General features: G+C 41.1%; 1 protein-coding gene across 4 annotated transcripts in view; it reads left to right on the top strand.

The window, feature by feature from the left end:
* Positions 1 to 19783, top strand: part of hif1aa (hypoxia inducible factor 1 subunit alpha a) — a 66445-nt gene that overhangs the window by 30681 nt on the left and 15981 nt on the right. For 2 of the 4 annotated variants that reach the window (XM_078562257.1, XM_078562258.1), the window contains exons 2-5: positions 1625 to 1818; positions 14761 to 14927; positions 15272 to 15356; positions 17990 to 18102. In XM_078562257.1, the coding sequence (XP_078418383.1) occupies positions 1625 to 1818; positions 14761 to 14927; positions 15272 to 15356; positions 17990 to 18102 (559 nt within the window). The remainder of the gene's footprint in view (positions 1 to 1624; positions 1819 to 14760; positions 14928 to 15271; positions 15357 to 17989; positions 18103 to 19783) is intronic. The other 2 variants (XM_078562259.1, XM_078562260.1) reach the window with 2 other exon arrangements.

The following is a 19783-nucleotide window of genomic DNA, read 5'->3' as shown; positions in this document are numbered from 1 at the left end:
TTACAAGAATGTTGCCAGGGTTAGAAAAGCGTAGCTTCAAGGAGAGATTGGATAGGTTGGGGTTATTTTCCTTAGAACAAAGAAGGCTGAGAGGTGACTTGATTGAGGTGTACAAAATTATGAGAGGAATAGATAGAGTGGACCGGATAAAATTGTTTCCATTGGTGAAGTATTCTAGAACCAGGGGACATAGATTCAAGATAAGTGGTAGAAGGTGTAGGGGGTACATGAGGAAGAACATTTTTACGCAGAGGGTAGTGGGTGTTTGGAATTCACTGCCCAAGTTGGTGGTAGAGGCAGAAACTCTAAACTCTTTTTTAAAAAGTACCTGGATCTGCACCTTAAATGCTGTAAGCTGCAGGGCTATGAGCTGGGTGCAGGAAGGTGGGATTAGAAAGGGCACTTGGGTGTCCTCAGGCTGGCATGGACACGATGGGCCGAATGGCCTCCTTCTGTGCTGTAACCTTTCTATGGTTCTATGGAAGTTTTCAGATCATGATTTAGCAATTGTTTTGGGTTTCATTTGCTAAATTACAATTTGGATAGTCTGATATGGATATCTATTCTCATCTGTGCATAAGTTGAAGAAAGGTGGCAGGCAGGTTGAGAAAGTGGTTTTAAAGCTTCTGGGACCTTGGGCTTTATAAATATAGGTATGTGGTTCAAAAACTAGTAAGATAAGACATAAAACACTGATTCAGAAAATGAAATGTTGTCCAATTCTGGGCATCACGCTTGGAATGATATGAAGGCTTTAGAGAAGGTACAGAAAAGTTTCATCTGAATGGTTCCTGGGCTGACGAGCTTCAGTTAAATGGATAGATTGGAAAAGCTGGGCGGCATCTCCTTTTAGAGAAGGGAATGTTGAGAGATGATTTGATAGAGGTGATCAAAATTATGAAGGATCTGGACAGAGAAAAATTGTTCCCATTGACAGAAGAGTCAAGAGCTAGAGGACACCGATTTAAGGTGATTGGCAACATGAGGAATAGCTTTTACGCAACGAGTGGCTATGATCTGCGATGCATTGCCTGTGTGAGATGGAGGCAGATTCAGTTGTCACTTTCAAAAGGGATTTGGAGATGCACCTGAAGAGAAGAAAAATGCAGCGTTACAGGGAAAGGGTGGAGGAGTAGGACTAGCTAAATTGCTTTGTAGGGAGCTGGCATAGGCTTGACAGGTTGAATGGTATCCTGTGTTGTAACCATTCTGTAATTCTGTGTCCTGGTGTAAAGCATTGCAAAAATATAATTTTTTTGTTGTTGAATTTTAGTCTATACCTACTTCTTTGAATCATTAGAATGATAAAGCACAGAGAGAGAGAGGCTATTTTGCCCATCGTGTCTGTAGGAAGGAGACAAATTTACACTTTACACTTTGTTTTCCTCAATGAAGTTTGCTGTGCTCTGTGTAATAACTGTGTATTTTTCTCTCTGCTCAAACTGAGGTTTTGCATATTTCCTGCTGTTTCCTTGGCTGGATTAGAGACTGTTTGGTACTTTGTGTAACAATTGGTAGTACTTGCCACACATTCCCTGTTGTAGAATTGAATTTAGGATAGATACTAAGCTATCTGTCACACTGTTAGTTGACAGGGACTCTGAAGTTCTTCTTTTAATCCCAGCAGTGGTAGTTCAGAGCGAAGGAAGGAGAAGTCTCGTGATGCTGCAAGATGTCGAAGGACCAAAGAGTCAGAGGTCTTCTATGAGCTGGCTCATGAGCTGCCTCTTCCTCACAGTGTCACTTCTCATCTGGATAAAGCCTCTATCATGAGGCTGACTATCAGCTACCTACGAATGAGGAAACTACTTGATGCTGGTGAGTAATTTGTAGTTTAAGCTGTTTATTTTAATTAATGTAAGTGAATTTTTTTTTTAGTAAAGGATGATGCATAAGTACAAAGTTCTTTCTTTGTAACCGGCTGCATTAGTTTTAAGAAATTATTTATGTAGGTTTCCCGGCAATAAACCACATATTTATTTTGTACTTAACGTGTGTAGAAAAGTTGGAATGTCATTTTATTCATTTGTTTTTGCTTCCTTAGGTCTCATCTCAATGAAACTCAAGTTCTGTGCTGTCAGCTTGTTCCAAGCATGACCTCATTTATTTCATGTTAAATGGAGAATTGCTCCACACAGTTACAAAGTTATGGCCCGGATTTTGTGATGGTAATGACAATGAAACTGTCAGCATTCACTGTCATTACTCTACTCACTGAAACTGACATGAACTTCAGGAGTCCGCACATGAGCAGAATAATGCGGAAATCCAGAAGGTGCTGTCAGCAATTCTATGTTTTGCCAGAGACTGTACTATTGAAGCACTACCCCACCACCCACCCCTGTCCCCACCCCCTCCGCAACTGCAATCAATGAAAATCAGTTGAATTGATGAAAACTTCCACTCTTGCACTGTTTATCTCGCTGTAAAAACCCTTGGGGAAAAGAATTGCACTCTGTGGCTACTGCTAAACTCCTTCACTGGCCCTGAAAAGCAGATATTATATCTAAAATGTCCGATTTTTATTCACAACAAAAGTTTCACTCACTTTTAATTTTTCCTTTTGGATTAGGACAGAAGCCAAAATAAAGATACACAGTCATTTATTCCATTGTCTGAAAATTTAAAATGAATTAAGGATACTAAGTGTTTTAAACTCTTGGTTTGCTGTCTGTGAATATTTCAATGTTATTGGCTGTTTAGTTGCTTGCTGACATCACTACTATTACCATTACTACTACATCACTACCAAGACGTCCCTTTGGGGCCAAATTTAAATTGCTGTCAGCAAAAGGGACAACTGTGCCTTTGAGGTGGGGTGCTTGGTGTAAATGGCCTTGCTTTGCCACTGACGGCAAAATCCAGGCCAATCACTCTTACAATGTGGCAGTTTTTTAACATGCATGTAAATCCAATATCCCTTCAGGCCCTACATTGCACAGTACAATCAAATGGTAATTGGAAACCTCCAGGACATACTGATTACTGAATCCTAATTGTAAAAAAAAATGCAATTTTAAAATAATATTTACCTTATACTTAAATGAAAGTTGTTCTAATTAGTCATTACCATGCCTTTAACACACAAAACACCCAGGACGCTTCACATAGGTATTTGGCAAAATGGCTACCAAACCTAAAGTGACTAAAAAAATGATTAATGACATGGCTTTTAAGGAGGGCATTAAAAGGAGGAAGTAGCAGGGTTTAGGGAGGGAATTCCATGGAGCCGGGAGGTTGCAGGCACAGCAGCCACTTGGTGGGATAGGAGAGTGAGGAGTGCGAACAAGGTTGGAGTCAGAAATGTGTATTTTTTTTTTACTCACATCAAATCTGATTAGTTAAGATGATCAGGAACTTTTCTGCCCCTGTCTTATAATGACTTCAAACCTCCATACTGATACTTGCATTTTCTTCAAACTTATCATTATCTTCTATTAAATTGCAGCTACAGTATACGTTATGTGGGTGTGAATTTTGAAATGCATTATTTGAGATGCAGCCATATTTTGACATTATACCTAAGTGCTTATTTTGTGAGCCATGTTTGTTTCTTGAAATAGTAAATAATATAATCCTGCTAACTGGATTTAGACATTGTGCCACAGCATATACACTGAAAAAAATGTTCAGTATTTTACTAACAAACCTAGATAGAAGCCAACAAGATTGTAAACTGTAGTTTGTAGACCAAGTTTGTGACATCGGGGAAATTACACGTTCACCAACCTCAGACATGCACAGGTATCCATCGGCAAATCATTGAAATATAAATAACAACAACATATTGAAATGTTGGCACAACTGGAACCAACAAATACTGGTGATGACTTTGAATGGAAATAGTTGTGGTATAAATGTATTTATTAACCAGATAAGATCATTCTTATCTGAGACACCAAACGCAGACTGGGTGACCGCTTTGCGGAACACCTTCGGTCTGAGCACAAGCATGACCCAGACCTCCCTGTCGCTTGCCATTTCAACACACCACCCTGCTCTCATGCCCACATGTCCAGTTGCAATGTTCCAGTGAAGCTCAACGCAAACTGGCAAAACAGCACCTCATCTTCCGACTAGGCACTTTACAGCCTGCCGGACTTAACGTTGAGTTCAACAACTTCAGATCATGAACTCTCTCCTCCATCCCCACCCACTTTCCGATCCCCTTTTTTCCAATTATTTATCATTTTTAAAAAATATATATTTTTCTTTTCCCACCCGTTTCCATTATTTTTAAATGTATTTCCATCCATTGTTTCATCTCTACCTTTTAGCCTATTTCGATCCCTTCACCCCACCCCGACTAGGGCTATCTGTCACTTGCTCATCCTGCTTTCTATCCTTCGTGTCACCATTAGCACATTCCTTAGCTAACGTCACCACCGTCAACTCCCCTTTGTCCTTTTGTCTATGACATCTTTGGCAATCTCTTCTTTGCCTCCACCTATCACTGGCCCTCTATCCAGCTCTACCCGTCCCACCCCCCTCAACCAGCTTATATTTCACCTCATTTCTCTATTTCCTTAGTTCTGTTGAAGAGTCATACGGACTCGAAACATTAACTGCATTCCTCTCCGCAGATGCTGTCAGACCTGCTGAGTTTTTCCAGCTATTTTTATTTTTATTTTTGTTTCAGATTTCCAGCATCCGCAGTATTTTGCTTTTATCTTAAGATAATTCCAACCCGTTGACCAGATTAAGCATTAATGTTAAAATAATTACAATATAACACCAGCGCACTGATGTCGCACAGTAAATGACTGTGCAATGCCTGTGTGAAATGGCAGTTGCTTTTAATCTGCAAAACAGTGGAACATATTTTTAATAATATATCCCATGCAGCAATCAAAAAAGAAAGAAGGTTCTTGTGCTTTGTCAACTATTGAAGAATAGAAAAACATTTTTTGGCTCAAAAGGCCTATCCTTCTGTTCTCAACCCCTGCTTTCTATTTTTCACTGTCCCACAGTTGCCTCATGCAAGTCCTGAGTCATGGCCCACATTTTGCTGTACTGATAACTGCGAGGCTGTCAGCCCTGGCTGTTTTTGCACGGAAAACAGACAGTAACCCTGGCAACTGCATTTGCACAGTTAAATGTAGAAATCCAAAACTTTCTGCCGGTGAAACCCTGTTTCTTATGAGACTGCACTGTTGTAGTCGTTATCAATGGAATCTGCACGGAAATTACTGATAGCATGAACCTAAGTTAATGACCCACTAGTCTTGCACTAAAGATGGATGTGAAAGCTGGTGCTTGTGCACTCAGGAGTGAGTGCATTTTTAACGGCATAATATGTGATAATTACTGCTGAACAACCTGGAAACTACAGTCTCTTTCCCTCCAGAGAAAATTCAGGTTGCAAATCAAAAACCTGTTTTTCTATTTCTATTTATTTATGTCTCTCCCTTAATCCTATTTGCATGTCCAAATCTCTATTTTGCTTCCTGTACAATGATATAAATGAAGGTAAATTTGCTGTATTTGACTTCTGGTTTAGCAGCCTGTTCATCTAAGAGGATTTTTCAATCTAGTTGAAGAGCCTCCCTGTCACTTGACCTACTCACAGATTACTCTGTAGAGGGTGTGCAGCAGATTAGACACTCAATTACTAAAAATCTCCACCGACAAACCCACAACAAGTGCCTAGGGAACTTCCACAAAGTGAATGGATTAAGGCCTAGACAGCTGAAAGTGCAACGTTAAGGCAATCTAAGACATGGATTCACAACAGACCGGCTCCTATTCCTACAAAACTGCTGACCAGCAAGCTTTTCTTCTTGGCTCCTGCGCTTGCTGTTAGTGTGTTTAGAACTAGGGATCACAGTCTCAGAGTAAGGGGTTGGCCATTTAGGACTGAGAAAGCAATAAAATTCATTTACACAAAGGATTGTGAATCTTTGGAATTCTCTACTCCAGAGAACTGTGGATCTCAGTCATTGAGTACATTCAAGACAGTGATTGATAGGTTTTTGTATACTAAGAGAATCAAGGGATATGGGGATAGAGGAGGAATAAAAATTCTGCCACGATCCTACTGAATGACGCAGTAGGCTCAAAAGACTGAATAGCCTATTCCTTTAAAACCTGCCTTAAAATTTGAGGTGGTAGTGGATTGGGCAACATTGTAGCTTAACGAGCTCAGAGGTGATGTTTAAACAGGGCTTAATGTGTGCTAGGATATAGGCAGCAGATTCAGGTGGGCTCAAGTTAATGGAGGATTGAAAATGGGTGGCTGGTCAGGAGCTGGGAAGCATGTCCTGCAGTCAGCATCGCGGTGAAGTGGTCTGGGAAGAGTGTCCTGCAGTCAGCATCGCGGTGAAGCGGCCTGGGAAGAGTGTCCTGCAGTCAGCATCGCGGAGAAGCGGCCTGGGAAGAGTGTCCTGCAGTCAGCATCGCGGAGAAGTGGCCTGGGAGGAGTGTCTGGCAGTCAGCACCGTGGAGAAGCGGTCTGGGAAGAGTGTCCTGAAGTCAACACCGCGGTGAAAATCACACGTGACATCACAAGGCAGCAGAGAGATCTGAACTAGCACGAGTGCGGGGAAGCTTCAAAAAGTGACGTCAGCACAAAGGTGAGAGTTGATTGGTGAGTAGTGGGTAAGTGTTTTTCTCCAGTTTAAAATAGGTTAAGCTAAGGAAAGGTAAGAGTTCTAGTTTTTATTTAAAGTACATAAATCAACTTTTTTTTTTTACTGTATTTAACTTGAAGTAAGGGTTTTTTTTCAACTAGAGGCATGGCAGGGCAACTCAGTCCCGTGTTATATACCGCCTGCAACATGTGGGAAGTCCTAGACGCTCCTTGCGCTCTGACCAACCACGTGTGCAGGAAGTGCCACCAGCTGCAGCTACTTGAGCTCTTGGTTTCAGAGCTTGAGTGGCAGCTGGAGGTACTGAGGTGCAATCGCGAGGCTGTGTTTCGTGGATAGCACGTTTTTAGATGTGGTCACCCCACAGCTTATGGAAGTGCAGACAGAGAGGGAAAGGGTGACCATCAGTCAGAAGAAAGGTGTCAGGCAGGTAGTCAGGAAATCCCCAGGGTGTATCTCGCTCGAGAACCGTTTTTTCTGTGTTGGAAAACGGTGAGAGTGACGGTTCCTCTGGGGAGTGCAGCCACATTCATGCACTGAGTGGCTCAGCTGCACGGGAGGGTGGGGGGGGCGGGGAAGAGAGGAAAAAGAGGGGAAGAGCAATGGTGGTAGGGGACTCAATAGTATGGGGAACAGACAGGCATTTCTGCGGCCGTTGACGTGACTCCAGGCCCAGGGTGGTATGTTGCCTCCCTGGTGCCAGGGTCAAGGATGTCACTGAAGGGCATTCTAAAGGGGGAGGACAAACACAGATCATGGTACATATTGGTACCAACAACATAGGTAGAAAGAGGAATGAGGTCCTGCAAGCGGAATTTGGGGAGCTAGGAAGCAGATTAAAAAACAAGACCTCAAAGGTAATAATCTCTGGATTACTTCCAGTGCCACACGCTAGTGAGTATAAAAATAGATCATCAGTCCAGATGAATGCGTGACTGGAGAGGTGGTGCAGGATGGGACGGCTTTAGATTTCTGGGACATTGGGACCGTTTCTGGGGGTGGTGGTACCTGTTCAAGGCGGAGTGGTTATACCTGAACTGGAATGGGACCAACATCCTTGCGGGGAGGTTTGCTAGTGCTGTTGGGGAGGGTTTAAACTAACTTGACAGGGTGATGGGATCCTGTGAGGAGGTTCAGCAGGGGCAGGTGCACAGCCAAAATTAGAAGAGAGAGCAGGTGAGTCTGGAAGGTATAGAAATTATAGGCCAGTTAAGGCACAAGGGAGTTTGGCACGGTTGGATGGTATTTATTTTAATGCAAGGAGTCTGACGAATAAGGTAGATGAGTTGAGGGCACAAAGTAACACATGGAAGTATGATGTCATTGCTGTCACAGAGACATGATTGAGAGAGGAGTAGGATTGGCAGCTCCATATTCCAGGATATAGGGTCTTCAGGTGAGACAGGGAAGGAGGTAAAAGAGGAGGGAGTATCGCAGCATTGATCAAGGAATCAATTACAGCAGTAAGGAGGGATGACATCTTAGACTCCTCAAATGAAGCCGTATGGGTAGAACTTAAAAACAAAAAAAGGAGCAATAACATTGCAGGGAGTGTACTATATGCCCCCAAACAGTCAGAGAGAAATAGAAGAACAGATATGTAGGCAAATTTCAGAGAAGGGTAAAAATAATAGGGTGGTAATAGTGGGGAAATTTCAACTTCCCCAACATTAACTGGGTTAGTCATAGTGTGATAGGTTTAGAAGGAGCGGAATACTTAAAATCCATCCAGGAGAGCTTTTTAAGCCGGCTACAAGAGAGGGGACGATCCTGGACTTAATTTTATGGAATGAAGCTGGAGCATTTTGCAGATAGTGATCATAACGCTATTAGATTCTAGGTTGTTATGGAAAAGGACAAGGATGGGCCAGAAATCAGTTCTAAATTGGAGTGAGGCTGATTTTAATAAGATCAGATATGATTTGGCCACAGTGGACTGGGAGCAGCTTTTTTTAGGTAAATCTGCGCCAGAGCAGTGGGACTCATTCAAGAAGGAAATAAGGAGAGTACAGGGCTGACATATTCCAGTAAAGATAAAGGGTGGGACCAACAAATCCAGGGAACCCTGGATGTCGAAGGATATACAGGATTGGATAAAGAGGAAAAGGGAGGCTTATGGCAGATACCGAGGGCTTAAAACAGCGGAAGCCCTGGAGGGGTATAGAATGTGTAGGGGGGAACTTAAAAAGGAAATCAGGAGAGCAAAAAGGGGGCATGAAAAAACATTGGCAGGTAAATAAAGAAAAATCCAAAGTTATTTTACAAGTACTTTAAGAGTAAGAGGATAACTAGGGAAAGAGTAGGGCCCATTAAGGACCATAGTGGTAATTTGTGTGGAGCTGGAAGACGTAGGTAAGGTTTTAAATGAATATTTTGTGTCTGTGTTCACAAGTGAGAGGGACAATATGGATACGGAAATCAGGCAGAAGGACTGTGATATAATTAAAGAAGTTAGCATAGAAAGGGAGGAGGTTCTAAGTGGTCTGGCAGGCTTAAAAGTAGATAAATCTCCAGGCCTGGATGAAATGTATCCCAGGCTGTTGAGTGAGGCAAAGGAGGAGATGGCAGGGGCGCTGGCAATAATTTTCAATACCTCTGGCCACAGGAGAGGTGCCAGAGGACTGGAGGACAGCCAATGTGGTAAGGTTATTCAAGAATGGAGGAAGGGATAAACCAGGGAACTACAAGCCAGTCAGCCTAACCTCTGGTGAGGAAACTATTGGAAGCAATTCTGAGGGACAGAATTAATCTACACTTGGAGAGGCAGGGATTAGTCAAGGAAAGTCAGCATGGTTCTGTTAAGGGGAGGTCATGTCTGACCAATTTGATTGAATTTTTTGAAGAAGTGACCAGGTATGTAGATGAGGACAATGCATTTGACGTAGTCTAATTGGACTTCAGCAAGGCTTTTTATAAGGTCCCACATGGGAGACTGATAATGAAGGTAAGAGCCCATGGGATCCAAGGCAATTTGACAAATTGGATCCAGAATTGGCTGAGTGGCAGGAAGCAGAGGGTGACGGTCGAGGGGTGTTTTTGTGACTGGATGCCTGCATCCAGTAGGGTTCCACAGGGATTGGTGTTGGGTCCCTTGCTGTTTGTGATTATATATAAACAATTTAGACTTGAACATAGAAGGGTTGATCAGTAAGTTCGCGGATGACAGGAAAATTGGTGGGGTGGTAAATAGTAAGGAGGATAGCCTTAGATTACAGGAGGATATAGACGGGCTGGCCAGATGGGCTGATCAGTGGCAAATGGAATTTAATCTGGATAAGTGTGAGGTGATGCACTTGGGCAGGACAAACAAGGCACGGGAATACATGATGAAAGGTAGTACCCTGGGAAGTACCGAGGATCAGAGGGACCTTGGTGTGCATGTCCACCGGTCCCTTAAGGTAGGCGGACAGGTTGATAAGGTGGTTAAGAAGGCTTATGGGATACTTGCCTTTATTAGCCAAGGCATAGAATATAAAAGCAGGGAGGTCATGCTGGTTAGGCTACAGCTCAAGTATTGCATGCAATTCTGGAATCCGCATTATAGGAAGGATGTGATTGCACTAGCGAGAGTACAGAGGAGATTTACCAGGATGTTGCCTGGGCTGGAGAGTTTTACTTATGAGGAAAGATTGGATAGACTGGGGTTATTTTCCCTGGAGCAGAGGAGATTGAGGGGGGGGGGGGGACATGATTGAGGTGTATAAAATTGAGGGGCATAGATAGGGTAGACAGGAAGGAACTTTTCCCCTTGGTGGAGGGATCAATAACCAGGAGGCATAAATTTAAGGTAAGGGGTGGGAGGTTTAGAGGGGATGTGAGAAAGAATTTTTTCACTCAGAGGGTGGTGGGAATCTGGAACTCACTGCCTGGAACAGAGGTAGAGGCAGAAACCCTCATAACATTTATGAAGTATTTGGATGTGCACTTGTGATGCCATGGTATACCAGGCTATTGTTCTAGTGCTGGAAAACGGGATTAGAATAGTTAGGTATTTGTTTGACCTTCGCAGACTCGATGGGCCGTAGATGCTGTAGACCTCTATGACACTGGGCATTGGAATAGTCAATTCTGGAGTTAAAGAGCATGGATGGCTGTTTCAAGGCAGAGACAGCTGATATTACAAAGGTGAAAGTAGGCAGTCTGTGTGAGGGGGAAGATTTCTTTCAGTTGCCCTCTCTTCCATTTATCTATTTTATGTAAAATAATTTTGCCTAAATTACCTTTATTCCTAATTTCCTACTTCCTGAAGTCCTTTCTTGATTTCTTCATCAGTGTAAACAATTTGGATTAGCTTTATAAAACCTTCAGTAATTTTGCGTGTTTCAAACAAACTTGTACAATGCAATTAAGTGGACTTCCAACAACCACAAGTTGTGGTTGTTGGAGGTCAGTCATCTCAGCTCCAGGACATCACAGCAAAAGTTCCTCAGGGTACTGTGCTTGGCCCAACCATCTTCAGCTGCTTTATCAATGACCTTCCTTCCATCATAAGGTCAGAAGTGGGAATGTTCGCTGATGATTGCACAATGTTCACCATGTGCGGCGACTCAGATAGTGAAGCAGTCCATGTCCAAATGCAGCAAGACCTGGACAATGTCCAGGCTTGGGCTGACAAATGGCAAGCAATATTCGTACCACGAGTGTCAGGTAATGACCATCTTCAACAAGAGAGAATCCAACCATCGCCTCTTGATGTTCAATGGCATTACCATCATTGAATCCCCCACTATCAATATCCTAAGGGTTACCACTGACCAGAAACTGAACTAGACTAGCCATATAAATACTGTGGATACAAGAGCAGGTCAGAGGCTAGGAATCCTGCAACGAGTAACTCACCTGACTCCCCAATGCCTGTCCACCATCTACATGGCACAAGCCAGGATTGTGATGGAATACTCCCCACTTGCCTGGATGAGTGCAGTTCCCACAACACTCAAGAAGCTTGACACCATCTAGGACAAAGCAGCTCGCTTGATAGGCACCACATCCACAAACATTCACTCCTTCCACCACCTATGCACAGTAGCAGCAGTGTGTACCTTCTACAAGATGCACTGCAGGAATTCCCCAAGTCTCCTTCGACAGCAACTTCCAAACCCATGACCACTACCATCTTGAAGGACAAGGGCAGCAGGTGGATGGGAACACCACCACCTGGAAGCTCCCCTCCAAGTCACTCACCATCCTGACTTGGAAATATATCGCCGTTCCTTCACTATCATTGGGTCAAAATCCTTGAATTCTCTTGCTCACAGCACTGTGGATGTACCTACACCACATGGACTGCAGTGGTTCAAGAAGGCCGCTCACCACCATCTTCTCAAGGGCAAATAGGGATGGGCAATAAATGCTGGCCCAGCCAGCGAAGCCCTCATCCCTTTAATGAATAAAAAATAAAAATTAAGATGTTCACAACTACTGAATGTCTCATGTTTTTTTACAGCTAATGCAATACTTTTGAACTGTAATCATGTTGTAACATAGGGAATGCAGCAGCCAATTTGTGTGCGCCAACTCCCACAAACAACAATACGATAATGACCAGATAATCTGTTTTTGTTGATCAAGTTGATTTGAGGGATAAATATTGGCTAGGACAGCAGGAATAACTCCACTGCTGTTCTTTGAATAGTGCCACGGGATCTTTTATGTCTACCTCAAGATGGCGAATGCAGCCTTGGTTTAACGTCTTATCTGAAAATATTTCATCTCCGACAGTGCAGTACTCACTCAGTACTGCTGTAGAGTGTCAGCATAGACGACTTTTGTAAGTTTTGTAGCCCTGTATTCCTTTTCTTTGTATCTTAATTCCTGGGATTTGGTATTGTCTTGGTTGTTCTAATTCACACCCAACATCTTTCTTGTAGTTGGTGCTGGTAACTAGTATTGCTTGTAGGCTTTACTTGTGCCCTATGAAACATCAACTTACTTGATTAATTCTTTTTATAATCGTGTATACTCATGACACTATATCTTATTTGACCTTTGCTGCAGCTGAAGTTATATTTTCATATCCCTATGTCAGCTGTGGCTCAGTTGGTCACACTCCTGCCTCTGAGTCACAAGCTTCTGGGTTCAAGTCCCACTCAAGGTATTGTGCACAAAAATCAAGGAGGGCACTCCAGTTCTGTACTGAGGGAGTGTTGCATTGTCAGAGGTGCCATATTTTGGATGAGATGCTAAACCAAGCTGCCTGCTCAGGTGGATGTATAAGATCCTGAGACACTATTTTGAAGAAGAGCTGGGGGAGTTATCGGCAGTGTCCTGGCCGATATTTATCCCTCAATCAAAAAACATCATCTGGTCAAAACATTGCTGTTATGGGAATTTGCTGTGCACAAGTTAGCTGTGTGTTTCCTGTATTGCAACAGTGTCTGCACTTCAAAAAGTACCTCATTGGCTGTAAAGTGCTTTGAGACGTCCAATGGTTGTGAAAAGTGATAAGTACAAATCTTTATTCCTTTCATGATCATTATACTGTGTGAGTAACATTGAGAAAGCAAAGGAACCAAAACTAATAATTCTGGAACATTGCTCTTATAGTAATACATTTGTCATCTATTGCTGATTTCCTAAAATATGTGAAACGTCCCTAAATTGTTTTTATTATTTCTCTTGTAATTTGACTTGAACATTTTCTATGTTTCCTAGCTACTGGCTCCATACCCCTTCCTGGCAATTGTCTGGGGCTGATCCAGACTGTTTGCAACCTTGATGAACTTCCATCCACACAGTCTGCTCCATCACCAAGAATTGGCCACTTCCACCTCTGTATCATTATCCATATCTGCTGCTGAAATCCTCATCTATGCCTTTGTTACATCTAGACTTCACTGTTCCATTGCATTCATGGTCAGTCTTCCATCTTCTCCAGAAGCTTGAGCTCATCTAAAACACTTGTCGTCCTAACTTTCACTAAATCCCATTCATCTATTTCTCCTGTTCATTGACCTACATTGGCTTCCAGTTGAGCAACGCCTCCGAGTTTAAAGTCCCTTGATTTTCAAAACCCTCCACGGCCATGTACCTCTCCTACTCCTGTAACTTCATTCATCTTTATAACCTTCTGATATCACACCTGCATCTTCCAATTCTGTCCTTTTACACACCTGTGATTTTAGTCACTTCACCATTGGCTGCTATGCTGTCAGCTGCCTAGGAATTTCCTCCTAAACCTACCTGCTTTCTCTCCTTTTCTCTTTTAAAACAACTGTTTGACCAAGCTTTTAGTCATCAGCCCCAATATCACCCTTTTTGACTTGAGTGTCAAATTTTGTTTGATAATACTCGTGCAGGTAGAGTACCTCAAATCCAGCTACCCAAAAACCAACAGTGTCCAATAAAAAAGACGTTTTTATAATCTTCCATACATCATTTTAAGGAAGTAAAAATTTTTTTAAAAACTTGCCAGACAATTCAGTTAGGCGCTGCATTGGCGCAGTGAGAGTCCAGACTAGTTATCAGCTTCCGCGCCTTGCTCATTGCCTGCATTCCAAGTGACCCGAGACCCCACGCAACCTAATTTGACCCAAACTACCCATGGCCTAAATCGCCTGACCTGAAATCTGGAAATATCCGAAATCCGGCACGGTCCTGAGGGTGCTGGATTTGAAATACTGTACTTGTACCACACAAGCGCAATTTGTTATGAAATAGGCTTTTTCAGGAACTAGGTGTCCTGTCCTTAACTTAAAATTACTCAACTTCGAACTAATTGATCATCATGTGCCAAATTTTCTATGGAAGTGCTTGCACCTTGTCATCAGAAGATTGTGGGTTTAAGTGCTACAGCTTTCCCATCATTTAGACCTGACGGTTATATGAAATATTGATAGTGTACTGTATTCAGATGACATCTTTTGAGAGTTTCAGTTCAAGTGCACATTGAATCCCATGAACAATGGGATTTTTTTTTTTAAAGTTCCCTTGGTATTTTGGCTGATATCACCTAAAGCTGATGTCACCTAAAACAGATCAATGGCTCGTTAATTTAAATGCTGAGAGTTTAGTGTGCAAAATGATTGCTTAAATAAGTCTCAACACTTAAAAGTAAATGTGTATGTGTGTGTGTGTAGGGCTTTGAAGCATGCAATACAAGATGTTATACAAATGAGAGCCTTTTCTGTCACTTTGCAGTCAATTTTTTTCAAACTTGTGTTTGATTAAAAAGGAATTTACCTGACTTGTGCAGGGGATGCTGAGGTGGAAGCTGACCTGGAGAAACAACTCAACAGCTTTTACTTGAAGGCCTTGGAAGGATTTGTCATGGTGTTAACACAGGATGGAGACATGATCTATATGTCTGAGAATGTCAACAAGTGCATGGGACTCACCCAGGTATAGATGATCATTTTTGCCTACTCTGAATAGGCCTTATATAATTTGGACATTTTTTGCAAAGGGAGGGTGACTAAATGGAAAGAGTTGAAAATTTGGCAATTTTAAAAATATTTATATTCATTTTGTGGAACACTTGTTTAACACTTTGAACATCCATTCTGATTCTATAGATAAATCAAGGTTTGAGAATCATGAAGGAAGAGGCTTGTGTTGTCCAGTTGTTTTTTCTAGTTGTGTATAAATCCAAAACCTCCATTTTCAAATATTGCTGCCTATATACTTGGCACATTATTGAATACCTATGTTGATCAATGCCTTTTTTTCCCCTTTTATATAAACAGTTTGAGCTGATTGGTCACAGTGTTTTTGATTTCACCCACCCTTGTGATCACGAAGAGATGCGGGAAATGCTCTCACACAGACAAGGTGAGAAAACATTTTGGTATTAATACTTGTCCTGAGTACATATAGCTGATAACTTAGTCATTTAATTGCAACTAGTCTCTGCCTTTGGCATCCAGTAATTCATGCCCCATAACCTTTCACAGTAGTGCACATCTAGCATTTCAGCTGTAAAATGAGTGAATGCACTCTATAACTCCATTTTTGTGCATTTTCTTTTAAAGGCTCTTGCTATTTTTGCACAGTCCATTTTCAGTCTTTGGGAAGTAAAACATGTTCTTGATTGCACATACAATTAATGTTGTTTTCCGACCAACTGCCAGAAGATGCTGTTTTTTTTGTCTCCCAGGAAGGACTGCTTTAATACAAAATACTCATCCGTATAAAGATTAATAGAGGTGGAGGGAAGCATGAAAAATCTGGCAGAGGGGAGAAGGTTTCCATGGCAGCTGAATGTGGTGGAGAAAGATGGGTAGACCTCCGGGGGTTCTGAAACTCCTCCAGCTCTAGGAGATTCACCCCAAGCAATAGCCCAATGCTTAAGCTGCTTTCAGATCAGGAATAGCACAGCCGTATGCCCTAACACTGGAGAAAAACCTCTGGCTCTGAACAGCAAGGCGTGTTGCATCATCACTATGAATGTTCTTTTATTGTACAAATAATTTTTTTTTTACTTTTACCAATTTTGTGTGGATTTATGAGCAGGTTTTGTTTTGTGCTTCAGCCTGCATTCACTATTTCGGAGTTATTTTTTGCTCAATCTTTTATACACTTTTTTATTGGGATTTCAATGTTTTCAATTTAAAGCTGCAAACCAATGTGTATCTAATTTCTGAAAAGCTGTCCTTTGCATTCTTTATCAATATAAATCATATAAGACAAAATAAGTTTTAATTTTTTCCTCATAACTGCTGGTTAAAGGGGTTGGGGGCAGGAAAGAGAGATATTGAAAGATCAACACAGCTGATTTAAACAAGTAAACCCCACTTAGAGTTAAAGTTAGCAGCTTAATGGCGATAACAATGTGTTATCAATAGGATTGCTGAAGCTCAATGCATAATATTAGGAGGTGATGTTTATCTTGTTTTTTTTCTATCATATAGCAGATCCAGCCTCTAGATTCATGTGTGAATAATGGTAGTGCTGTGAGAGAACAGATCAGATTCTCTAAAGGAGAGAGCTACAAACTTTAAATTGCAATAAGAGCTGTAGCCACACATGTTTATGATGATAGGCCCAAGTCAGAGTCAGGTCAAAGCAAAGGTCAACATTGCAATCAACTTAAGTAATCTAAATACATGATTTTTTTTGACACCGCATATCAAGTTTCTTAGTGCTATAATTTGATATGAATTTGACTTGGGCACAGACAGCACAATTTCAAAATGTAGATAATGCTGAAGACAGGACCTTTATCTAATTTGTTGACTGGATTAAACTGAAATAGAAATAACTGTGCTTATTTTTAGCCTCTGGACATTTAGTGTCAGTATGTCACCTGCTTGCATGTATATATTGGATTCCTGCATCAGCATTTCTAATTAATTATACATGTCTTCGGTTTCATCATTGCATCCCGCCTAATTCCTGCTCATGAAAATATTCTGTATCCTGGAGATAAATTTTACAATGATTGACTATCTGACCTAATAGCTTATCTCAGTATCTGGCCTTTTCATTAAATTGTTCAAATAATACATCAATCTGTATTGAGCCTTGGTTGGACCACACTTAAGAGTACTGCTTGCAGTTCTGGTCGTCGTATTGTAAAAAGGATATATAGGCAATGGAGAGGGTGCCGAGAAGATTTACTAGGAATACGTGTGTATATGTTCTCAGGAAAGAATTAGCAGGCTGAGTCTCTTTTCTCTGACAATAAGCTGAGGATCTATAAAGTTATAAAAATAAAATTATGAAAGGTTGTGATAGGGTTAATGCTGAGAGAATGTTTGCTCCTGTGGGTAAGAGCATAACTAAAGGCCATCAATTAAGATAGTCACTAGGAAATCCAATAGGAAATTCAGAAGAAACTTCTTAACCCAAAGAGTAATGAGAAACTGTGGAACTCGTTGAAGCAAATAGTACATTTGCATTTAAGAGGAAGCTAGGCAAGCATATGAGGGAGTAGATTTAGATCAGGAAAGATGAGAGGAGGCCCAAGTAGAGCATAAACACCACCATGGACTAGTTAGGCCGAATGGTTGGTTTCAGCACCCTCTCCATTACTTCCATATGTTCTTCTTAACATGGCAACCAGAACTGCATATGGTACTCTGTGTGGTCTAACCAAGGTTCAATACAGGCTTAGCCTAATGTCCTTACTTTACAATTCAGTCCCCCTAGAAATAAAACCTAGTGCTTGGTTTGCTTTTTTTTTTATGGCCTTGCTAGCCAGTGGTTCAACTTTTAGTGATAAATCCCAACCTTGCTCTTGTTAGATTAATATTGAGAACTTTTAATAAGTTTTTTTTCTTGAGCATCTTAGTTCAAAACAAGATTTCTGACCTGGTTGGTAAAGGAAAAATAGAACAAGAAAAAATCTGCTTACTTCCTCGAATCAAAAGTTTCTTTTGTTTTCAAGCACGACAGCTTTATTTCGATTATTTGGAAATGCCTGGTACGTGTTGGTAACTCTGGTTGTGGTTTCTGCAATTTAGGACTTCTGAAGAAGGGGAAGGATCAGAACACTGAACGCAACTTCTTTCTACGAATGAAGTGTACTTTAACGAGTCGAGGTCGCACTGTCAATATTAAGTCTGCAACATGGAAGGCAAGTTGTTTAATTCAATGCCCTCGTTAATCTCCGGAGCAGTTTAAAAAAATTTCTTGAGTGTCGCTGGCATGGCCAGTATTTGTTAACCATCTCAAATTGCCCTTAAGAAGGTGGTGTTGAGGTGCCTTCTTGAATTACTGCGGTCCATGTGGTCTCGGTATATCCATGTTGCTGTTAGGAAGGGAATTCCAGGATTTTGACCCAGCAACAGTGAAATAACTGCAATATAGTCAGCATGTGTTCCCAAGCGTATGCTGTCCTTGTCCTTCCAGTTATCTTTGCTGAATGAGAATATTTTGACTTGAAATCTTGTGTAGTTAAGACCTCGATTTCTTCAAGGAAATGACATTCCACATAGGCAGGGGTAAGCTCTATAACATGTTAGACCTTGATGTCCAAAAAACTTTTGACAAATTCCTAGGTGGAAAGCTATAATTAAGCTCAAAGCTGAAGGGATTAAAGGTAAATGCTACGATCATGCAAGAAACTGAAGGAGGAAAACTGGCGTTGGAAAAGTAACTCAGAAATTACAGAATGATTTGGATAAGATATATAAATGGGTAGAAAAATCACACATGAAATACAATGCAGGAAAATGTAAAGTGTTACACATAGATGAAAAATGCCAATAGGTGTATATATGGGAATAGTGTTGCAATATCTTCAGGATGAATCTGAAGGAGACCTAGGAATCTTAGTAGACTAGGTGCTAAAAATGTCCATCTAATGCAGAGCAGCAATCAACAAAGCCAATTGGATATTGAACTACATATCTACAATGGTAAATAGGAAATAATGAACAAACTGCTTCTTAAATACCAAGTCCAGCTTTGGTTGCCTAGCAAGGTTTTTAAGTATTGGAGGCAGTATCAAGTAGAACCATGAGTTCAATCTCCATTATCAGAGGTATGAGTTAAGAGAACAGACTGGTGAAAGTTGGGCTTTGAAGTCTGGAAGAGAGATGTCTGAGATGTGATCACTGGAATTGGTTCCCAACTCTTTCAACCTCTTCACCTCCTTCCTCCCCTAAAACCCAACTCTTGACCAAGTTTATGGTCATTCCTCATAATGTCAATTTTTCAACCTCTGAAATGCCTTAGAATGTTTTTCCATGTTAATGGTACTATGTAAATGCTTACCATCCTCCAGATTTTTGTTTCATGCCACGACATACATGTGTAAGCAATTTGTTAAAGATGTTATTAATTTGGCCAAGAAGGCCATGTAATGAATAGATTTGTATGTTACTCAGATCAGCCTTAATCTAATTGAATGGCAAACAGGTTTGAGGGACTGAGCAACCTGTTCCTATTTTTTTTTAAAAAGTTAATTAAACTCGGTTTTTTAAAAAATGCAAAAATTAATGTTATATAATTTAACTTCATTTGTATTGAAACATCTTTAACAACTTGCATTTACATGCAACATATTAGTGTAAACCTGCTCAAAACTGACATCCTTTGCTCTGGCTAGTCAAGTCGCCATTGTATGTCCAGCTTTTGTTTGGAAATTAAAACCATAGATTAACAATTTTAATTATATAGACCGGCATACTGCTGCTGATCAACAAAGATTGCACATGTTCCAGATTTAATCCCTAATCTGAATTGCGTTACATGGTTTTGGGTGGTAGAGCCTTTCCATCATTTTCATTGTCCCCGGGATGAGTGAGTTTGAA

Source organism: Cetorhinus maximus, chromosome 18, assembly GCF_964194155.1.
Source record: "Cetorhinus maximus chromosome 18, sCetMax3.hap1.1, whole genome shotgun sequence".
NCBI classification, from domain to species: domain Eukaryota; kingdom Metazoa; phylum Chordata; class Chondrichthyes; order Lamniformes; family Cetorhinidae; genus Cetorhinus; species Cetorhinus maximus.
This window is presented reverse-complemented; position numbering and strand designations above follow the sequence as displayed.